This window comes from Mustela nigripes, chromosome 7 (genome assembly GCF_022355385.1).
Source record: "Mustela nigripes isolate SB6536 chromosome 7, MUSNIG.SB6536, whole genome shotgun sequence".
Taxonomy (NCBI): domain Eukaryota; kingdom Metazoa; phylum Chordata; class Mammalia; order Carnivora; family Mustelidae; genus Mustela; species Mustela nigripes.
In genome coordinates, this window is record NC_081563.1 from 114,395,403 (window position 1) to 114,412,777 (window position 17,375).

The 17,375-nt window shown below is 39.1% G+C and overlaps 1 protein-coding gene across 5 annotated transcripts in view; it reads left to right on the top strand.

The window, feature by feature from the left end:
* The window catches only part of TPX2 (TPX2 microtubule nucleation factor), a 56,009-nt gene that overhangs the window by 24,627 nt on the left and 14,007 nt on the right, over window positions 1-17,375 (top strand). For all 5 annotated transcript variants that reach the window (XM_059406746.1, XM_059406747.1, XM_059406745.1 and 2 more), the window contains exons 5-11: window positions 4,483-4,611; window positions 5,491-5,619; window positions 8,050-8,171; window positions 9,260-9,411; window positions 10,479-10,647; window positions 12,806-12,947; window positions 14,052-14,268. In XM_059406746.1, coding sequence (XP_059262729.1) covers window positions 4,483-4,611; window positions 5,491-5,619; window positions 8,050-8,171; window positions 9,260-9,411; window positions 10,479-10,647; window positions 12,806-12,947; window positions 14,052-14,268 — 1,060 coding nt within the window. The remainder of the gene's footprint in view (window positions 1-4,482; window positions 4,612-5,490; window positions 5,620-8,049; window positions 8,172-9,259; window positions 9,412-10,478; window positions 10,648-12,805; window positions 12,948-14,051; window positions 14,269-17,375) is intronic.

Sequence of the window (17,375 nt, forward strand, 5' to 3'; positions counted from 1 at the left end):
CATTTTTAAAAATTAACTAATTTAGGGTGCCTGGGTGGCTCAGTGGGTTAAGCTGCTGCCTTCGGCTCAGGTCATGATCTCAGGGTCCTGGGATCGAGTCCCGAATCGGGCTCTCTGCTCAGCAGGGAGTCTGCTTCCTCCTCTCTCTCTCTCTCTCTCTCTGCCTGCCTCTCTGCCTACTTGTGATCTCTCTCTGTCAAATAAATAAATAAATAAATAACTAATTAAAAAAATTAACTAATTTTGCTGGGTAATAATTTGCATATAGTAAAATATATAGTCTTGATTGTATGGTCTGATTAATTTTTTTTTAAGATTTTATTTATTTATTTGACAGACAGAGATAGTCAGTCTTTTCAGTGATATTTCATTGTTTTTAATTTGCATTTTTCTGATGGCTAATGATGTTGATCCACATTTTCATGGGATTATTGGTTATTCATGTATTTGCATATGTAGCTGCTGCTTTTTTAGTCTGGCTCCCTGTGGTCTCCCCTGGGTCTGCAAAGGTTAGAGGTCAGCCAAGACTCTGAGTAGAGTTTATACTTAGGTTTAAGTGTTCATCCTCTGTGGTTGTCTTGCTTCTGAAGTTCTAAATTTTCAGCCTTTCTGCCTGCTCTGATGTTTGTCTACTGACACCTCAAGCTAGTGAGATGTTATCTTTGTGCCATCCTTCTATATACACAGTGGGGAATCTACTTCAAAAAAAGCAGCAAACTCACCAATCTTATCTAGACAGTTATGACTTTAAAGGATGGACTCCTCATCAGTTTCTGCTTGCCTTTTTGCTGGGCTTCCTAGGTCTTCCCTAAAATACAAATGGTTTAGCTGTCAGGCAGGAATTATACAGAGTTTTTGAATGACATCTTTTCTGTAGCTCTTTTGCTTTTAGGATTTTCCTCTAAATTTCCAGCTGTTATACTGGCCTTGAATTCTTCTGCTATCTCTAGCCAGTGAGACTGGAATTTTCTGCTCCTGGAGCTGCTATGTTTGGGGAGTACCTCAGGCCAAAAAGCTACTAACTCATAATACTTACCTTTTGCAGTTGCTGTTTTTCATGAATAAATGTTCCTGTTTTCTGCCTGCTTTTGGTCACTTTCCAGTGCCTTCACATAGTTGTAGTTTTGTGTTTTGTCTGTTTTTTATAATATACACTCTTTATTACTCATTAAATACATCCATTACTTCATTCCTTAATTGAATAAATTTGCTCTTTATTATTCCATGTATTATTATTATTATTATTTTTTTTTTTTTAAAGATTTTATTTGACAGACAGAGATCACAAGTAGGCAGAGAGAGAGAGAAAGGGAAGCAGGCTCCCTGTGGAGCAGAGAGCCTGATGCGGGACTCGATCCCAGGACCCTGAGATCATGACCTGAGCCGAAGGCAGCGGCTTAACCCACTGAGCCACCCAGGCGCCCCCATGTATTATTTTTTTTAAAAGATTTTTATTTGAGAGAGAGTGAGAGAGATCACAGAGGGAGAGGGAGAAACAGACTCACTGCTGAGCAGGGAGCCAAGTGGGGCTCTATTTCAGAACTCTGAGATCATGACCTGAGCCAAAGGCTAAACAGCTGAGCCACCCACCCAGATGCCCCTCCATATATTTTTTTATGAGTACTTTCTTTTAGTGATTAATATGAAATATTTGCAGATGAAAGATAGACCGTTAGTAGGAATTGCTTGAAAATCCAGGAGAATGGATGGAGGGAAAACTGATACATGATTGGCTATGAGTTGATAATTTCTGAAACTGAATGATGAGTACTTAGTAGTTTACTATATTATTCTCTTTGTATTTAAAATATGCTTGATATTCTCCATGATAAAGATTTTAAAAATTGTGACTCTATGTAGTAGCATAAAATTCTGAATATGTAATAATGTCTTTATAATTAAGGACTTTTATAAAGAAAGTGCTTCGAAAAAGAAAAGAGAAATTAAATAAGATCTAAACAAATGGCAGGGCATACCATATTTATGGATTGGGAGACTCAGTATTGTAAAGATGTTAATTCTCCCTAAGTTATCTATAGATTCAATGCAATATCCGTTAAAATCCCAATGGTTTTCACTTTGGACTTTGATAAATTGATGCTAAAAATTTTTGAGAAATGCAAAGGTCTGAGAATAGCTAGATACTTTTGAAGTGTGTCTAGTACATAGAAAGGCATATTATTATGAAGCTTCAATAATTAAAACTTTATGATAATACTCAAGGATTAGTGAGCCCAGTGGAATCAAACAAAAATTCACCTTCCCATATATGAACATGATATATGACAAAGATGTTACCACAGATCTGTGGGAAGTAGTGCTCCCTCCCCCCCTTAACAAACAATGCTTGACTAGTGGATATCCAGATAGATAGAATGAAACTTGGTCCCTACCTCACTCCATATAAAAGTTAATTCTTTCAAGTTTATTTCTTTATTTAAGTAAACTCTAGACCCAATATGATGCCCAAACCCACAACCCCCTGAATCAAGAGTTTCATGTTCCTGACTGAGCCAGCCAGGTACCCCAAAACAGTCAATTCTATGTGGAATTGTAGATCTAAATATGAAAGCTAAAGCTCCTATAAGGAAGTAAAGGAGAATATCTTTATGATCTTGGAATAAGGGAAGGTTTTTTTTTTTTTTAAATAGTATACAGAAAAGCACTGAGCATAATGGGGAGGGCTATTGATGTACTTGAGATATTTATCTAATCAAATGATACCATAAAGAGAGTGAAAAGCCATCCTCCAGAGTGGGAGAAGATACATCTAACACATAAAACCTACCAAAGAGCTTATATTCATAGTATGTAAAGAATTCCTACTGATCAGGAAAGGATTGACAACCCAGTGGAAAACAAAGAAGAGACTTGAACTAGCACTTTATCAAAGAGGATATCCAAATGGCCAGTAAACATATGAAAAGTTGCTCTATCTCATTGGTAATCAGAGAAAAGCAAATTAAAACCACAATGAGGGGCACCTGGGTGGCTCAGTTGGTTAAGTGTGTGCTTTTGGCTCAGGTCATGATCCCGGGGTCCTGGAATGGAGCCCCGCATGGAACCCTGATAAGCTGTGAGTCTGCTTCTCCCTCTCCCCTTGCTTTTCCCCTCTGCTCATTCTCACTTACACTCTCTCTCTGTCAAATAAAATCTTTAAAAAAAAAAAAAAAACACCCTCACAATGAGATTTTACTCAATACCAGCTAAATTAACTCATCTGAAAATACCAAGTGTTCAGGAGTGTGTAGAGCAGTGCAGACTATAATATAGACTTGCTAAGGTAAGCATAGATTGGTACAAGCACTTTGGAAAACAGCTTTAGTTGATATAACCAATGCCCTCTGGCCTAACAATCTTACAACTTACATCCAACAGCAACATGTGCACATGGAGACATATATGAAACTTGGCAGTAAGCTGGATAAATAGTGGTACATTACTGCAGTGACTGTTATATAAGCATTGAAAATCACTGAATTAAAGCTATATAAATTATAGTGGTTGATTGTCACAAACATAATGTTGAGTGAAACAAACCAGACAGAAATAAATACATGTAGTAGTCTGATTCTATTATCTAAAGGGGTTTTCTTTGTTGTTGTTATTCTTTGTATTTTGTTTTCTTTCCAAACTAATGTGCCATGTTTATGGAAATGCATACTAAATGGCAAAACAATAAAGAAAAAGTAATGATAACTATAAAACAAGTCAGATAGTAGCTGCTGCCAGTGTTCTGTTTCTTTTTTTTCTTTATTTTATTTTATTTTATTTTATTTATTTATTTGAGACAGAAATCACAAGTAGAGAGGCAGGCAGAGAGAGAGAGGGGAAGCAGGCTCCCCGCTGAGCAGAGAGCCCGATGCGGGGCTCGATCCCACGACCCTGGGATCATGACCTGAGCCAAAGGCAGAGGCTTCAACCCACTGAGCCACCCAGGCGCCCCCAGTGTTCTGTTTCTTAACCTGGGTGGTGATTTCATGAGTCTTCACTTTGTAACCTTTTTTTTTTCCACTTTGTAATCATTTAACTTAATTTTTGTTTTGTGCTCTTTTTTGGTATATGGTATATTTTACCAGAAAGGGGGAGTGTGGCTAAAAAAAAAAAGAGGAGAAAATATTCACCTTAGTCAATTACCAGGATACCTGACCTCAAATGTCAGGTCTGACAGCAATTAGCTATGTAGCAGGGTCAAGTCACCTAATCTTTGTTGACTTTTACCTATAAAAGGACAGAATGGTACTAGGTGATTACCAGTACCTTAAAAAAAATTGGCTACATATAAGTACCAATATTTTATGATGAAATTTCAAAAGCTATCAGTAAGACAAGAAGAGATTAGGTTTTTAGAGTGGAAATAATACCATTAAACTCTCTGTAGCCCTCGGCAATTTGACATACTTTCACATTTGTGGGGCATAATTGCATATCTGTAGTAGATGTATTCATTTCAGATAAATTTTGTCAATTCCTATATCATAGAAGATCTACTAGACTCTCTGCTCAGAAAGATCTGGAACAGAAAGAAAAACATCATGCAAAAATGAAAGCCAAGAGATGTGCTACTCCTGTAATCATCAGTGAAATTCCACCTTCCAAAAAAATGAAAGTGTAAGTAGCCACAGCTTCTCTCAGTTGGCATCGGTTTTACTCCTGCTTGCTTCCATGGTTCATAGCAATGGTGCTTATTCTTATTTTTTATCAGTTAGGAATGTATTTTGCTCTAAGTAATAGCCTATTCAGCTAGAGTAGTTTAAGGACTAGTGATTTATTTGTTTCAGAGAAGTTGCTGTTGGCTTTGGTTTAGTGACTGAACAATGCCAGACAACATCTCTGCGTTAGCTTTTTTCATACTTGTTACTCAAGATGGCAGCTCTGTTTCTTAGCTTCTGCCTTGTGCTTGTTGCGGCATTGTCATAAGATAGCTGCTATGTTTCTAAGTATAACATCCACGTTCAAGAGAAGAAGGAGGGTATGGCAAAGGAAGAAGGGCAGCACCTATATCACAGAAGTGAAAAATTTCCAGAAACCCTGCTTATACTTCAGTTATCTTACTGGATCACTTGGATTCTTCCTCATTGCAAGAGAGGCTGTTGAAACAAATATAGTGCTTTTGCCTTTGGATATTGCTGCCCCAAACAAAATTGGAGTTCTGTTAATAAGAAAGAAAGTAGAGTAGGTATTGGGAAGGCAATTAGCTATTTGCCATTTGTGCATTTGATAATGAGCCATTGGAATCCCTCCCCACGCTCCTGAACCATCATCAGACAATTCTCACCTTGACTTCTATTGGTGTTCTCAAAGTTTACCCATTGTATCCATTGGTACATAGGATCAATGGTGCTATTGGAAGAATCTTGCGGGTGAGACATGCTTGTTGTCCTAAAGAATGAGAAAATTTAAGCCGTTTGTGGTAGTTTTGGGGAGGAGGGTACAGCAGGGCATGCTTTAGTGAATTGAGAGGTTTTTTTTTGTCCTTTTAAACTAAAGTTCTAACAACAAAAAGAAGCCAGAAGAAGAGGAAGAAGGCAGTGCTCACCAAGATACATCAGAAAAACACGAGTCTTCCCCAGAGAAAGCCAAGGGCAGACATACTGTGTCTTGTATACAACCTGTGAGGTATGCTTCTTTCCTGAATTTAAACTTTAAGAGTCAATAGAGTAAAATTGTAAGTAGGTATATCTGCGGTCTGGAGCACATTGAACTTGGGAAATTCATAAAGCTATAACTATGGTGAGGTGAATTGTTTTATATCTTGGGGATGCTCATCTTAAAAGTTGAGAAAAATATACTTTAAAAGCAAATTAATCTGGGAAACAAACTGAACGTTATGGAAAGGGAAGTGGGTGGGGGGATGGGGTAACTGAGTGATGGGGATTAAGGAGGGCACGTGATGTGATGAACACTGGATGTTTATATGTAACAGTGAATCACTGGACATTACATCAAAAATTAACGATGCACTATATATTGACTAATTGAATTAAATTTTAAAAAAGAATATTTTTTTAAAAAGCAAATTAAAATAAATATAAAAGGAAAAATTAAAGGTCCTTACTACCTGAATTGAACAGTTCTAATTTTGCCAAGCTCCCTTCTGGTCTTTACTCAAGCAAAAAATATATTTTCACAATCAGTGTACAGGAGCACCTGAGTGGCTCAGTGGGTTAAGCCTCTGCCTTCAGCTCAGGTCATGGTCTCAGGGTCTTGGGATCAAGCCCTGGCCTCGGGCTCTCTGCCCAGCAGGGAGCCTGCTTCCCCCTCTCTGCCTGCCTGCTTCTCTGCCTACTTGTGATCTCTCTCTCTGTCAAATAAATAAATAAAATCTTTAAAAAAAAATTAGTGTACATACAACTTTGGATTCTATTTTCCTTGCTTGCCATGAGACTATTTCATTTTTTTTCCTGTACTACCATAAATTCTTCACATTTATCCTTTTTTAATAGTTAATAGTCTATCAAATTATATTTAACTATTTCCTGTTGAAAATGCAGTTACCAGTTTTTCACATTATAAATAATCAGCAAACATCTTTAGTGGCAGGGACTTTTCTTTGAGTAGTCTCTTTAGGCTAAAGAAAGAGAAATTCCTTGATTATAGGGTATGACTAGTATTATGGCTATTGATATTAATTACCAATTTGGTTTCTTTTTTTTTAATTTTTTTTATTTTAAAGACTTTATTTATTTATTTGACAGAGATCACAAGTAGATGGAGAGAGAGGCAGGCAGAGAGAGAGAGAGAAGCAGGCTCCCTGCTGAGCAGAGAGCCCGATATGGGACTTGATCCCAGGACCCTGAGATCGCGACCCGAGCGGAAGGCAGCGGCTTAACCCGCTGAGCCACCCAGGCGCCCTGGTTTCTTTTTTTAATTTTGACTTTATTTTTTAATACATATATATATTTTAGAGGGAGGAGGGTTTGAGGAAGCGGGGGAGATAGAGAATCTTAAGCAGACTCCCTGCCCCGGCACAGAGCCTGTTGCGGGCTTGATCTCACAACACTGATATGAACTGAGCCAAAGTCGAGAATCAGACATCCAACTGACTGAGCCACCCAGGTGGCCCACAAATTTTATTTCGAAACAGATATGTATGAATTTACAGTGCCATCAGCTCTGGATGAATATTTTTGTTTCCTTGTACTCTCATCCACATCGAACTTGTTTTTTTACATTTAAAATTGTTTCAAATTTAATTGATATAATGTTGATGGCATGAACTTATTTTAATTTTTATTTGATTACTGACAGGATTGTATTACTGTTATTATAAACATATTTTCTCTTATGTGATATGTAAATGTATTTTGCATATTTCCTCTTGGGTAAATTGTCTGTTTCCTTTTCTGTTTATCTATAAGTGGTCTTAGTGATACTTTCATTGCTTAGAATGGCTACTCTAAATTGAATTTCTACTATGTGTTAGGTACTTCAGAAATATCCGATTTAATAGTCACAAATATTCTATGAGGATAAATAATTATATTCTTCATTTTACAGTAGAGGTAACTGAGGCTCAGAGGGATTAAATAATTTTCTAAAGATCACATGGGCAGAAAATGAAATGACAGGGTAGGGATTTGAGCTCTGGTTGGTTTTTCTCCTAAGTCTGTCCTCTCTTAATCACAGTGTGTATTTTATGTAGACTTTTGTCATATTTCTTGCAAATACTTCCCAATTCTACTGGTATTTTATTTTTTTAAATTTTTTTATTTTTTATTTTTCTACTGGTATTTTAATCTTGCCTTTTCTTGTGGCCTAAAAGCTAATCACTGTATAGTCAAATTTATGAGTCCTTTGTATTATCTTCTATAGTCTATTTTAGCTGTTGTTTTGAGAAATTTTCAATATTTTGATATAAATTGTGAATCAGGTTTTCTTTCATAGTGTTGCATAATTAAGTCAATATCAATTTATGAGAATACTTTTTAGTTTTGCTGATTATCTTATCACAGGTTAAAAATCAAATCTATGTAATACCTTTATACGATTTTGAATCATGAGCCTCTTTCTTCTCTCCTTTTATTTCTATTACTGATTTGCCCTTAGGCAGAAGATTCTAAAAAGTACTGAGGAGCAAGAGTTGGAGAAGAGAATGAAAATGCAACAGGAAGTGGTGGAGATGCGGAAAAAGAATGAAGAATTCAAGAAACTTGCTCTTGCCGGAATAGGTCAGCTTGGCTCTTGTTCAGTCTGATTTATGAGGGGTGCTTCTCATTATCTTCGTAGGGTTTTTGAAGTTTCTAAAGGCAAAAAGGTGTCCTTGGTTAGTAGTCAGTAGAAAAAGATAATGTTTATTAGAAAGCTGGTTTCCTTTATATCCCCATGACCATTCCCTAGAATGTTCTATATACATTGGACCAGGGCCCTGGCTCAGTCAATAGGGCATGTGATTCTTGGTCTTGGGGTCATAAGTTCAACCCCCAAGTTGGGCAAAGCGTTTACTTAAAAAAAAAAAAAAAAGTATTACATACACCGGGCCTTTCTTAGAGTGCACTCTTCTTCTCTGCCTCTAATTAATTACAGGACTCACAGCCATCATTTGAGGCCTTTTTCCATGAGACCTTCCCTCATTTCTTTAAGTAAAATTAATTCCTCCCTCCTTTTTCTTCCTAATTCTTTTTCTTTGTATTAGAAAAAGAAGGGATTAGGACTGAGACAGAAGATAAAGCCATTGGGCAGGCCAGTTTTTTGTTGTTGTGTTCCCATTTTAATCCTAGACAGGAAAAGAAAGCTGAGTGAATCCAATTGTAGCTACAGAGGGAAAGCAGGACTGAGGGATCCAAGGGGTCAGAGCTCTGCTTTGCTTTTAAATAGAGTTATTATTGGTGGAGGTCAAAGCTATAAAGCCCTGCTTACGGGGTTGAAAAAGCACCCCTGGAGTTTATAGGGTTTCCCTCTTAGATAGGTTTAGTTAAGTATGCTTTTCTAGTCAATCTATAGCTTTTCCTGTCAAAAGAATTCCAGTTACTGTGCATCTCCAGAGCTATGACCACACCTGGGGGTTGGGATTCTTTTCCCCTTGTGCCACCTTTTTGCAATCTGCATCCGACCCGAGGTCCTCAAATCAAGAGTACTCCGTGAATGAGGCACATACAGTAGTGTCTCTGAGGACTGTTTCAAGGTTTGGGTGATGTGTAGAGAGCAAACAAAGTTAGATCCATGGTGATAGAAATACCAAAGGGACTAGATAAAGGAGATTTACTGATACTCTCTATTCTTAGTGTTACCTGTGTGTTTTACTCTGCTTTTCACTCAGGGCAACCTGTGAAGAAATCAGTGAGCCAAGTAACCAAATCAGTTGACTTCCACTTCCGCACAGATGAGCGAATCAAACAACATCCTAAGAATCAAGAGGAATATAAGGAAGTGAATTTTACATCCGAACTGCGAAAACATCCTCCTTCTCCTGTAAGTTGATGGGCTCAGTGGATATTCTTATACTAACTTAGCAAGGATTTCAGGTGTAGTAGTTGGGTCACTACTTCTAATAATATAATTGAGAGAAGCATGTTTTTGAGTTAAGATAGATCTAAATCCTCACTTTGCCCTGTTTGCTATGTATGATCTTAGAGAAATCGCTCTGTTTTTCTGGGAAGCATCTTAGGAAGTTGCTGTGAAAATTGAATTGAGAATGTACATAAAGCACATAAAATAATTATGTGTGGCAAATTATAGGTCCCAGCTTGTTGCAGTTTGTGCTTTATAAAATTCTTGGGGGAAAAAAAAACACAAAACTTAAATCTACAGAGTTGTGTAGAATATATGACAGGGCTTATGGGGAAAAATGGTGTTGGGGCAGATCACTCATACCTAACAGAAGCAGTAAGAATCCTAAGTGAAAAAGAATAAGTGAAAAGTAATAAGAATTTCTACATCCATTTGCGGTGGGCATTATTGCTTGTTGAAATCAGTCCTTTGCAGTCTCAGACTCTGGGATTATGCTTCTTCCTTTGAGATATCAATCCTTAAAGAGTTTTATTTCCAATCAGAGATCAGTTTTATGAAAATCAGTCACCCAAGGACTAGGCTTCTTCATCTCTTAGTTTTGGGGAAGATATCTGCAGAGATTCTGATTCAGGCAGCTCTCTAGCCTGATAAAGACCCAGAACCCAAATCAGCTTTTTCTTAACGAGATTGGGGATGAGGACAATACTTTTGCAGCTTTTTTTTTTCCTTCTAATTCTTAGAAGACTTGTTCTTGCTGGCTTTAAAACATTGACATGCTTGGGAAAAATCACTTTATTTACTATTGCAGAACAGATCATTTGTTAAGCGCTACGTCCTTTCTCCCTTTTTTAAAAGATGGGAATGGACTAGTTTTAACTCTTGCTCAAGAACTGACAAATTTAAGAATAATAATCTTGGCTTCACCACAGGCCTTTTTTCTTTTGATCCTCTGAGCTAAATATGCGGCTTGTGGGAGATTTGAGCTTTTCTATAACACTTCATTGGGAGAATAACTTCTTTCTTTACAGGCCAGAGTAACAAAGGGATGCACCATTATTAAGCCTTTCAACCTGTCCCAAGGAAAGAAAAGAACATTTGACGAAACAGCTTCTACGTACGTGCCCCTTGCACAGCAGGTCGAAGCCTTTCATAAACGAACCCCTAACAGATATCACTTGAGGAGCAGGAAGGATGATAGTAAGTTTTATACCAATGTTATAGCCTCCCCTAGAATTCCCTTTGCTTATACAAATTTGCCTTTTGTTGAAATCCTAGCTTTCAAACTACAGTATGGCATGTGCCTATATGCTGCCAACACATGTACCATTGAGCATCTCTGCACTCTTGCGCCCTACCCTGGCTATCTGTTACTTATACCCATCAACCACCTTGATCCTCCTGATCAGTAATTGGCCAGGGATTATACCTTCGCCATGTGTCAGTGTCACAGTACAGCTAGTGATCTATAGAAAATGAAAGTATCCCATTCATTCAGGATTGCGTGGTTACCACTACAAACCAGACATTGTTGGGTGTAGGGGGTACAGCAGTGAATAAAATGGACTTGGTGACTCAGTGAGAGAGATAAATAGATCATTACATTACACATGTATATTATGTTATCTATTCGTCTATTGATGGACACTTGGGCTGCTTCCATAATTTGGCTATTGTAAATAATGCTACAGTAAACATAGGGTGCACATATCTTTTTGAATTAGTGTTTTTGTATTCTTTGGGTAAATACCCAGTAGTGGAATTACTGGATCATGTGGTAGTTCTATTTTTAATTTTCTGAGGAAGCTCCTTACTATTTTTCACAGTGGCTGCACTAGTTTGCACTCCCACCAACAGTGTGGGAGTGTTCCTTTTTCTTCACATCCTTGCCAGCACATGTTTCTTTTGTGTTGTTTTTCGTTTTGTTTTGTTTTTTTAAGATTTATTTATCAGAGAGAGAGAGGTAGATAGAGAGAACATGAGTAGACGTAGGGGCAGAGGAAGAGGGAGATGAGCAGACTCCCCACTGAGCAGGGAGCCTGATGTGGGGCTCAATCCCAGAACCCTGGCATCATGATCTGAGCCAAATGCAGACGCTGAACCAACTGAGCCACCCAGGTGCCCCATCTTATGTTGTTGATTCTAGCAATTCTGATAGGTTTGAGGTAATCTCATTGTGGTTTTGATTTGCATTTTCCTGATGATGAGTAATGTTGAACATCTTTTCATGTGTCTGTTGGCCATTTTTATGTCTTCTTTGGAGAAATGTCTGTTCATGTCTTCTGCCCATTTCTAAATTAGATTATTTGGGGTTTTCTGGTGTTGAGTTGTATAAGTTCTTTATATATTTTGGATACTAACCCTTTGTTGGATATGTTGTTTGCAAATATCTTATCCCTTTCCTAGGTCGTCTTTTAGTTTTGTTGTTTCCTTTACTGTCCAAAATCTTTTTACTGTGATGTAGTCCCAGTAGTTTATTTTTGCTCTTATTTCCTTGACGCAGGTGACATATCTAGAAAAATGTTGCTGCGGCCAATGTCAGAGAAATTACTGCCTATGCTCTCTTCTTGGATATTTATGATTTCAGATCTGACATTTAGGTCCTTAATCAATTTTGAGTTTATTTTTGTGTTTGGTGTATTTTCTGCAATTTTTATTTAAAGCTTTATATAGTTAGAAATAATGGCTGTATATATACTTGAAGACTGGCTTATTTCTAAAATAAATAGATTTGGTTTGTATCTCCTGCCATTAGGTGATCAGATCTAAAGTAAAGGATTCATTCTACATAATTATGAAAATTGACAAGTTTGCCCTGGTCAGGCGAATCAGTGTTTTCTATGAATGATAGTGACGGTCTTAAGATTGATGCTTTGACATATTTTTTTTTTTTTTTTTTTACTTTCTCTATTTGACTTTCTGTGAGAGGTGTTCTTGGTTTTTTGATATAGTTGCTTTAAGGGAATTGACAAAATTGGGAGTTAATACTTGATCTTTAGAAAGGCTTTATTTTAAAGCTGGAATGAGCAAAAATCTTATGTGTTGATAAGAACCAAAGTATTGGCATTATCAATAGAAAACTGGTACATGTGTAGGCAGTGATGAGTCCATCAGACACAAGTGGATTTTAAGTTCAGAAAATGATAGAGTTTACCCAAAGACGGCCTTCATCATACCCCTCAGTAAAAAGTGACAGGCAAGAAGGTGCTGCATGTTTGTCAGGTTGACTGACATGAGCTGAGCTGAGTGTGGAGGGCCGCCGCTCTGATCTGGCATTACGTGCTGCCTAACTGAGTCAGCACCTACAGAAAACACAGTCTCATAGAGCTAGATGAATGTCTATGATCTTGCTTTACAGTTCTGTTACCCTCCAAATCTGCTGCGGTCAAGCTATCCAGAGACCCACAGACTCCTGTGCTGCAAACCAAACAGCGCACAAGGCCTGTGACCTGCAAAAGTGCAGCAGATCAGGAGGCAGAGGAACTCGAGAAACTGCAACAGTAAGTCCCATCGGCAGTATTTGAGGAAGAGTTCTAAGTATCTGCTTTCTTTTCGGTTCTATAATGGGGATAGTTGCTGATTTTCTTGCCATTGGATTTTTTTTTTTTTTTTTTTAATGGCATTTGAGTTACAGGCTCTCTACAGTCTGTGCTCCTGCCTCAATAATTAAAAAATTAGAAGCGGGAATATAGAGATATCCTGGAGTATAAGCTGGTTAAAAAAACAAATGCAGAGGTTGGGGTGGGAGAACTTACTCAGGATTCCAATTAAGAAGTGTCCTCTGAGCTTCATTTAAGCAAATCTCACCCTTTATGGCTACCCAAGGGCTCATTAGAGCTATTGTTGGTGGAGAAAACTAGAACATAATGTGGTTAGCACTGGAGTTTGTCTCCTGTCTTCTGCTTTCATTCCTTTTTGTACTTTGAGGAGGGGCAGCTTCCTCTGGGTAGAGAAACCCCAATCTTTTTTTTTTTTTTTAAGATTTTATTTATTTATTTGACAGAGAGAGAGATCACAAGTAGGCAGAGAGGCCACAAGTAGGCAGAGAGGCAGGCAGAGAGAGAGGGGGAAGCAGGCTCCCTGCTGAGCAGACAGCCTGATATGGAGCTCGATCCCAGGACCCTGAGATCATGACCTGAGCTGAAGGCAGAGGCTTTAACCCACTGAGCCACCAGGCGCCCCAAGATTTTATTTTTTTATTTGACAGAGAGAGTGCACAAGTAGGCAGAGGCAGGCAGAAAGAAGGAAGCAGACTCCCTGCCGAGCAGAGAGCCGGATTCAGGGCTTGATCCCAGGACTGCTTGATCCTAAGACTCTGGGATCATGACCTGAACCAAAGGCAGAGGCTTTAACCCACTGAGCCACCTAGGCGCCCTGAGAAACCCCAATCTTTAAAGCAGAGGGAATGTTAGGACTGGTTCCTTTATTCTTTGCTCTGGAGGTAGAGACAATGGCTATGGAGAGAGTCGAATTTTGCTGTGCTTGAATAATCATCATAATTACTATTTTTTTGTTTTGGCCTACTTTGTTGTTTGTGTAGCTTTTATTAACAGTGTGTGTGTGTGTGTGTGTGTGTGTTTGTCATTTAAACTCTCATCTTACAGATACAAATTCAAAGCACGGGAACTCGATCCCAGAATTCTTGAAGGTGGGCCCATCTTGCCCAAGAAACCTCCTGTGAAGCCACCCACTCAGCCTGTTGGCTTTGATTTGGAAATTGAGAAAAGAATCCAGGAACGGGAGTCAAAGAAGAAATCGGAAGATGAACACTTTGAATTTCATTCCAGACCTTGCCCTACTAAAATTTTGGAAGATGTTGTGGTAAGAATGGTTGGGGTTCTGCACACTGGCAGAAACGTCCTGCTCGGGGCCAGATTATCTATCTACATGTTCACAAATGTTTGAGCAGATGCTACGATCAGGGCATTGTATTAGGAGCTATAGGTGATAGAGACAGATCAGAAGTGGATTTTACTCTCAGGAAACTTAAAGTCAAGTAAGGGAGACAACATATGTATAAATAATATAAAATTAGAAGTGTTCTAAGAGAGGTGACAGTTAAAAGTACTGTAGGAATTCAAGGGAGATAATGATTTCTTCCAGACAGAAGGTTCAGGGAATGCTTTGTGGAGGAGGGAACATATGACATAAGCCACTTAGGCGTCCCTCTTTTTTTTTTTAAGATTTTATTTATTCAGCAGCACCTGGGTGACCCAGTCGATTAAGCGGCTGCCTTTGGCTCAGGTCATGATCCCAGGGTCCTGGAATTGAGCCCCGCATGGGCATCCCTGCTCGTTGGGGAGCCTGCTTCTGCCTCTCCACCCCCCAACTCCTCTTCTTTTTTTTTTTTTTTTTTTTTTTTAAAGATTTTTTTTTTTTTTTAGAGAGAGCGAGCGAGAGCGAGCACAGGCAGACAGAGTGGAAGGCAGAGTCAGAGGGAGAAGCAGGCTCCCTGCAGAGCAAGGAGCCCGATGTGGGACTCGATCCCAGGACGCTGGGATCATGACCTGAGCCGAAGGCAGCTGCTTAACCAACTGAGCCACCCAGGCGTCCCCCCAACTCCTCTTCTTGTGCTCTCTCTCTCTCAAATAAATAAAATCTTTAAGAAAAAAAAATATTTTATTTATTCATTTGAAAGAAAGAGCAGAGTGCAAGAGCAGGGGTGGGAGGGAAGAGAGGGGGAGGGAGAAGCAAACTCCCTGCTGAGCAGGGAGCCCAGTGCAGGGCTCAGTCCCAGGAGGCTGGGATCATGATCTGAGCTGAAGGCAGATGATTAACTGACGGAGCCACCTAGGTGCCCCTGACTATGTATTAAAAAGAACTCATTTTTAAAGTAATTTAAAGGGAACATTAAATCACTATGTAAATGGAAAACCAGTATTTTTTGCCATGAATAACAATAGTAATAGCTAATAGATAAAGCTTATTACGTGCCAAGGTTTAGTTTAGTTTTTGTTTTTTTTAAAGATTTTATTTATTTATTTGACAGAGAGAGAGAAATCACAAGTAGGCAGAGAGGCAGGCAGAGAGAGGGGGGGAAGCTGGCTCCCTGCTGAGCAGAGAGCCCGATGCGGGGCTCGATCCCAGGACCCTGAGATCATGACCTGAACTGAAGGCAGAGGATTTAACCCACTGAGCCATGCAGGCGCCCCCCAAGTTTTAGTCTTAAGTTCTTCAATTTGTATAATAACTTAATTAATTTTCATAATAACCCTATGAGGTAAACACTATAGGTCTTATTATTAATCTATTTTATAGTTAGGAAATACAGAGATTAAATAACTTGCCCAAGATCGTAAACTAACCAATGGCAGATGTGGGATAAATACTAGGTAGTATGGTTTCAGGATCTGTGCTCTTATATTAAAATAGAAGGTACCTTTTTAAATGGAAATGTCTTAGGAAATATGTGAGCATTAAAAAAGTAGGGTGCATCCCACCTAACATCCTCTTCCATATTATCTGTCTTAATTTTTAGAAATGCTGATTTAGGAAATCAGGCTGGCAGTTTGTTTTCCTTTGGACATGCTAGGGTGAAGTGGTACATGTGGAGGGGTGCCTAGAGTTCAGTAAGAGTTCAGTGAGATCTTAGAGGACCCTTGTACCAGGTTATGCGTTGTTGAGAGTTCTGGATAAGCAGATCAGCAACGCACTAGGCAAGTAAGTAAGATGCAACCGAATTGATGTGGTGTGTTCCAGGGAAGTGTTTGCCAAATCCCGCTGGTTCTCAGAATCCTCTGGGGATCTTATTACATAAACAGATTCCTGGGCCCCACCCCTGGAGTTTTGATTTGTTATGTGCAGCATAGATTAGAGAGAGCCCCAGTGAGAACTTCGTGTCTGACACACAGTAAGCAGTCATGTTGTTAATAGTAATAACTGTCATTTTATCGCATGCTTACCTCATACCGAGTGTTCTATGTAGATTATCGTACTTATTTCTTGAAACAATTCTTAAGAGATAGGTTTTATTTTTAGCCCTGTTTTTTAGATGAGGAAGAGACATTAGGAGGTATCTAGTATGCAGAGCCAGGATTTGAACCTGTCATCTCCTCGAGCACTATATTCTTCCACAGTGCTGACTTACCATTGTTTATTTTAGCAATCTCAGTTTTTGAGTTTGACACTGGCTGTTTGTAGTTCTCCCTTTAAAAATTTCTGGTGATTTTACTTCAAGTGTTGGTTTCTAGAGAAGCAAAGTGTAGGAGACATTAGGTGCATTCTCTCTTACCCTCCTCATTTTTTTAGAAAGGGAGGCTTTGAAAGGGGAATGTGGCTTGTTCATGTATTTAAAAGTTGGTGGCAGAATTGAGATTAGGTCCCATAACTTCTAGTTCTTGACTCTTCTAGCAGAACAGAGGAGCCTGCTTGTCTGTTTGTCACTGTTTTTTTTTTTCATCCATGTCCTTCTGGTACTGAAGTTCCTTCCGCATGTCCTTATGGTATTTCTTGTGCTCTTAAACTTGTAGTTGGTAGGTGGCAAGGAGACAACGGGGCTGATGAGAGATGGGCTTGCATAGCAGTGGGCCATGAGGCAGAGATGAAAAAAGCACTCTTGGGGCAGAGGTGGAGTGATGAAAACTTTGAGCTCTAGGGTGTGAAATGTGAACTTGGTGCCGACATCTAGTGGGGAGCTGGGGCACCACAGAGGTGGATGTGGTGTCGGTGAGGCCAGTGAGTAATTTTAGCAGCAGTATTTCAGGGATGACTTGGGGAGACCAGCAGGCTTTTTTTTTTTTTTTTTTTTTTTCCCCATGCTCCCGAGATAACATTGCTTTACAGTAATTTCCTAACTGCTCTTGTCCCAGGGCATTTGGGGGCCTATCCTGCCGTAGGGAGAAATGCTCACCCCTAATACCCCCCTCCCCCATCCTGGGCTGCTTTCCCTAAATCCGCCATCTGTCCACCACATTACCCACTTCTAACCA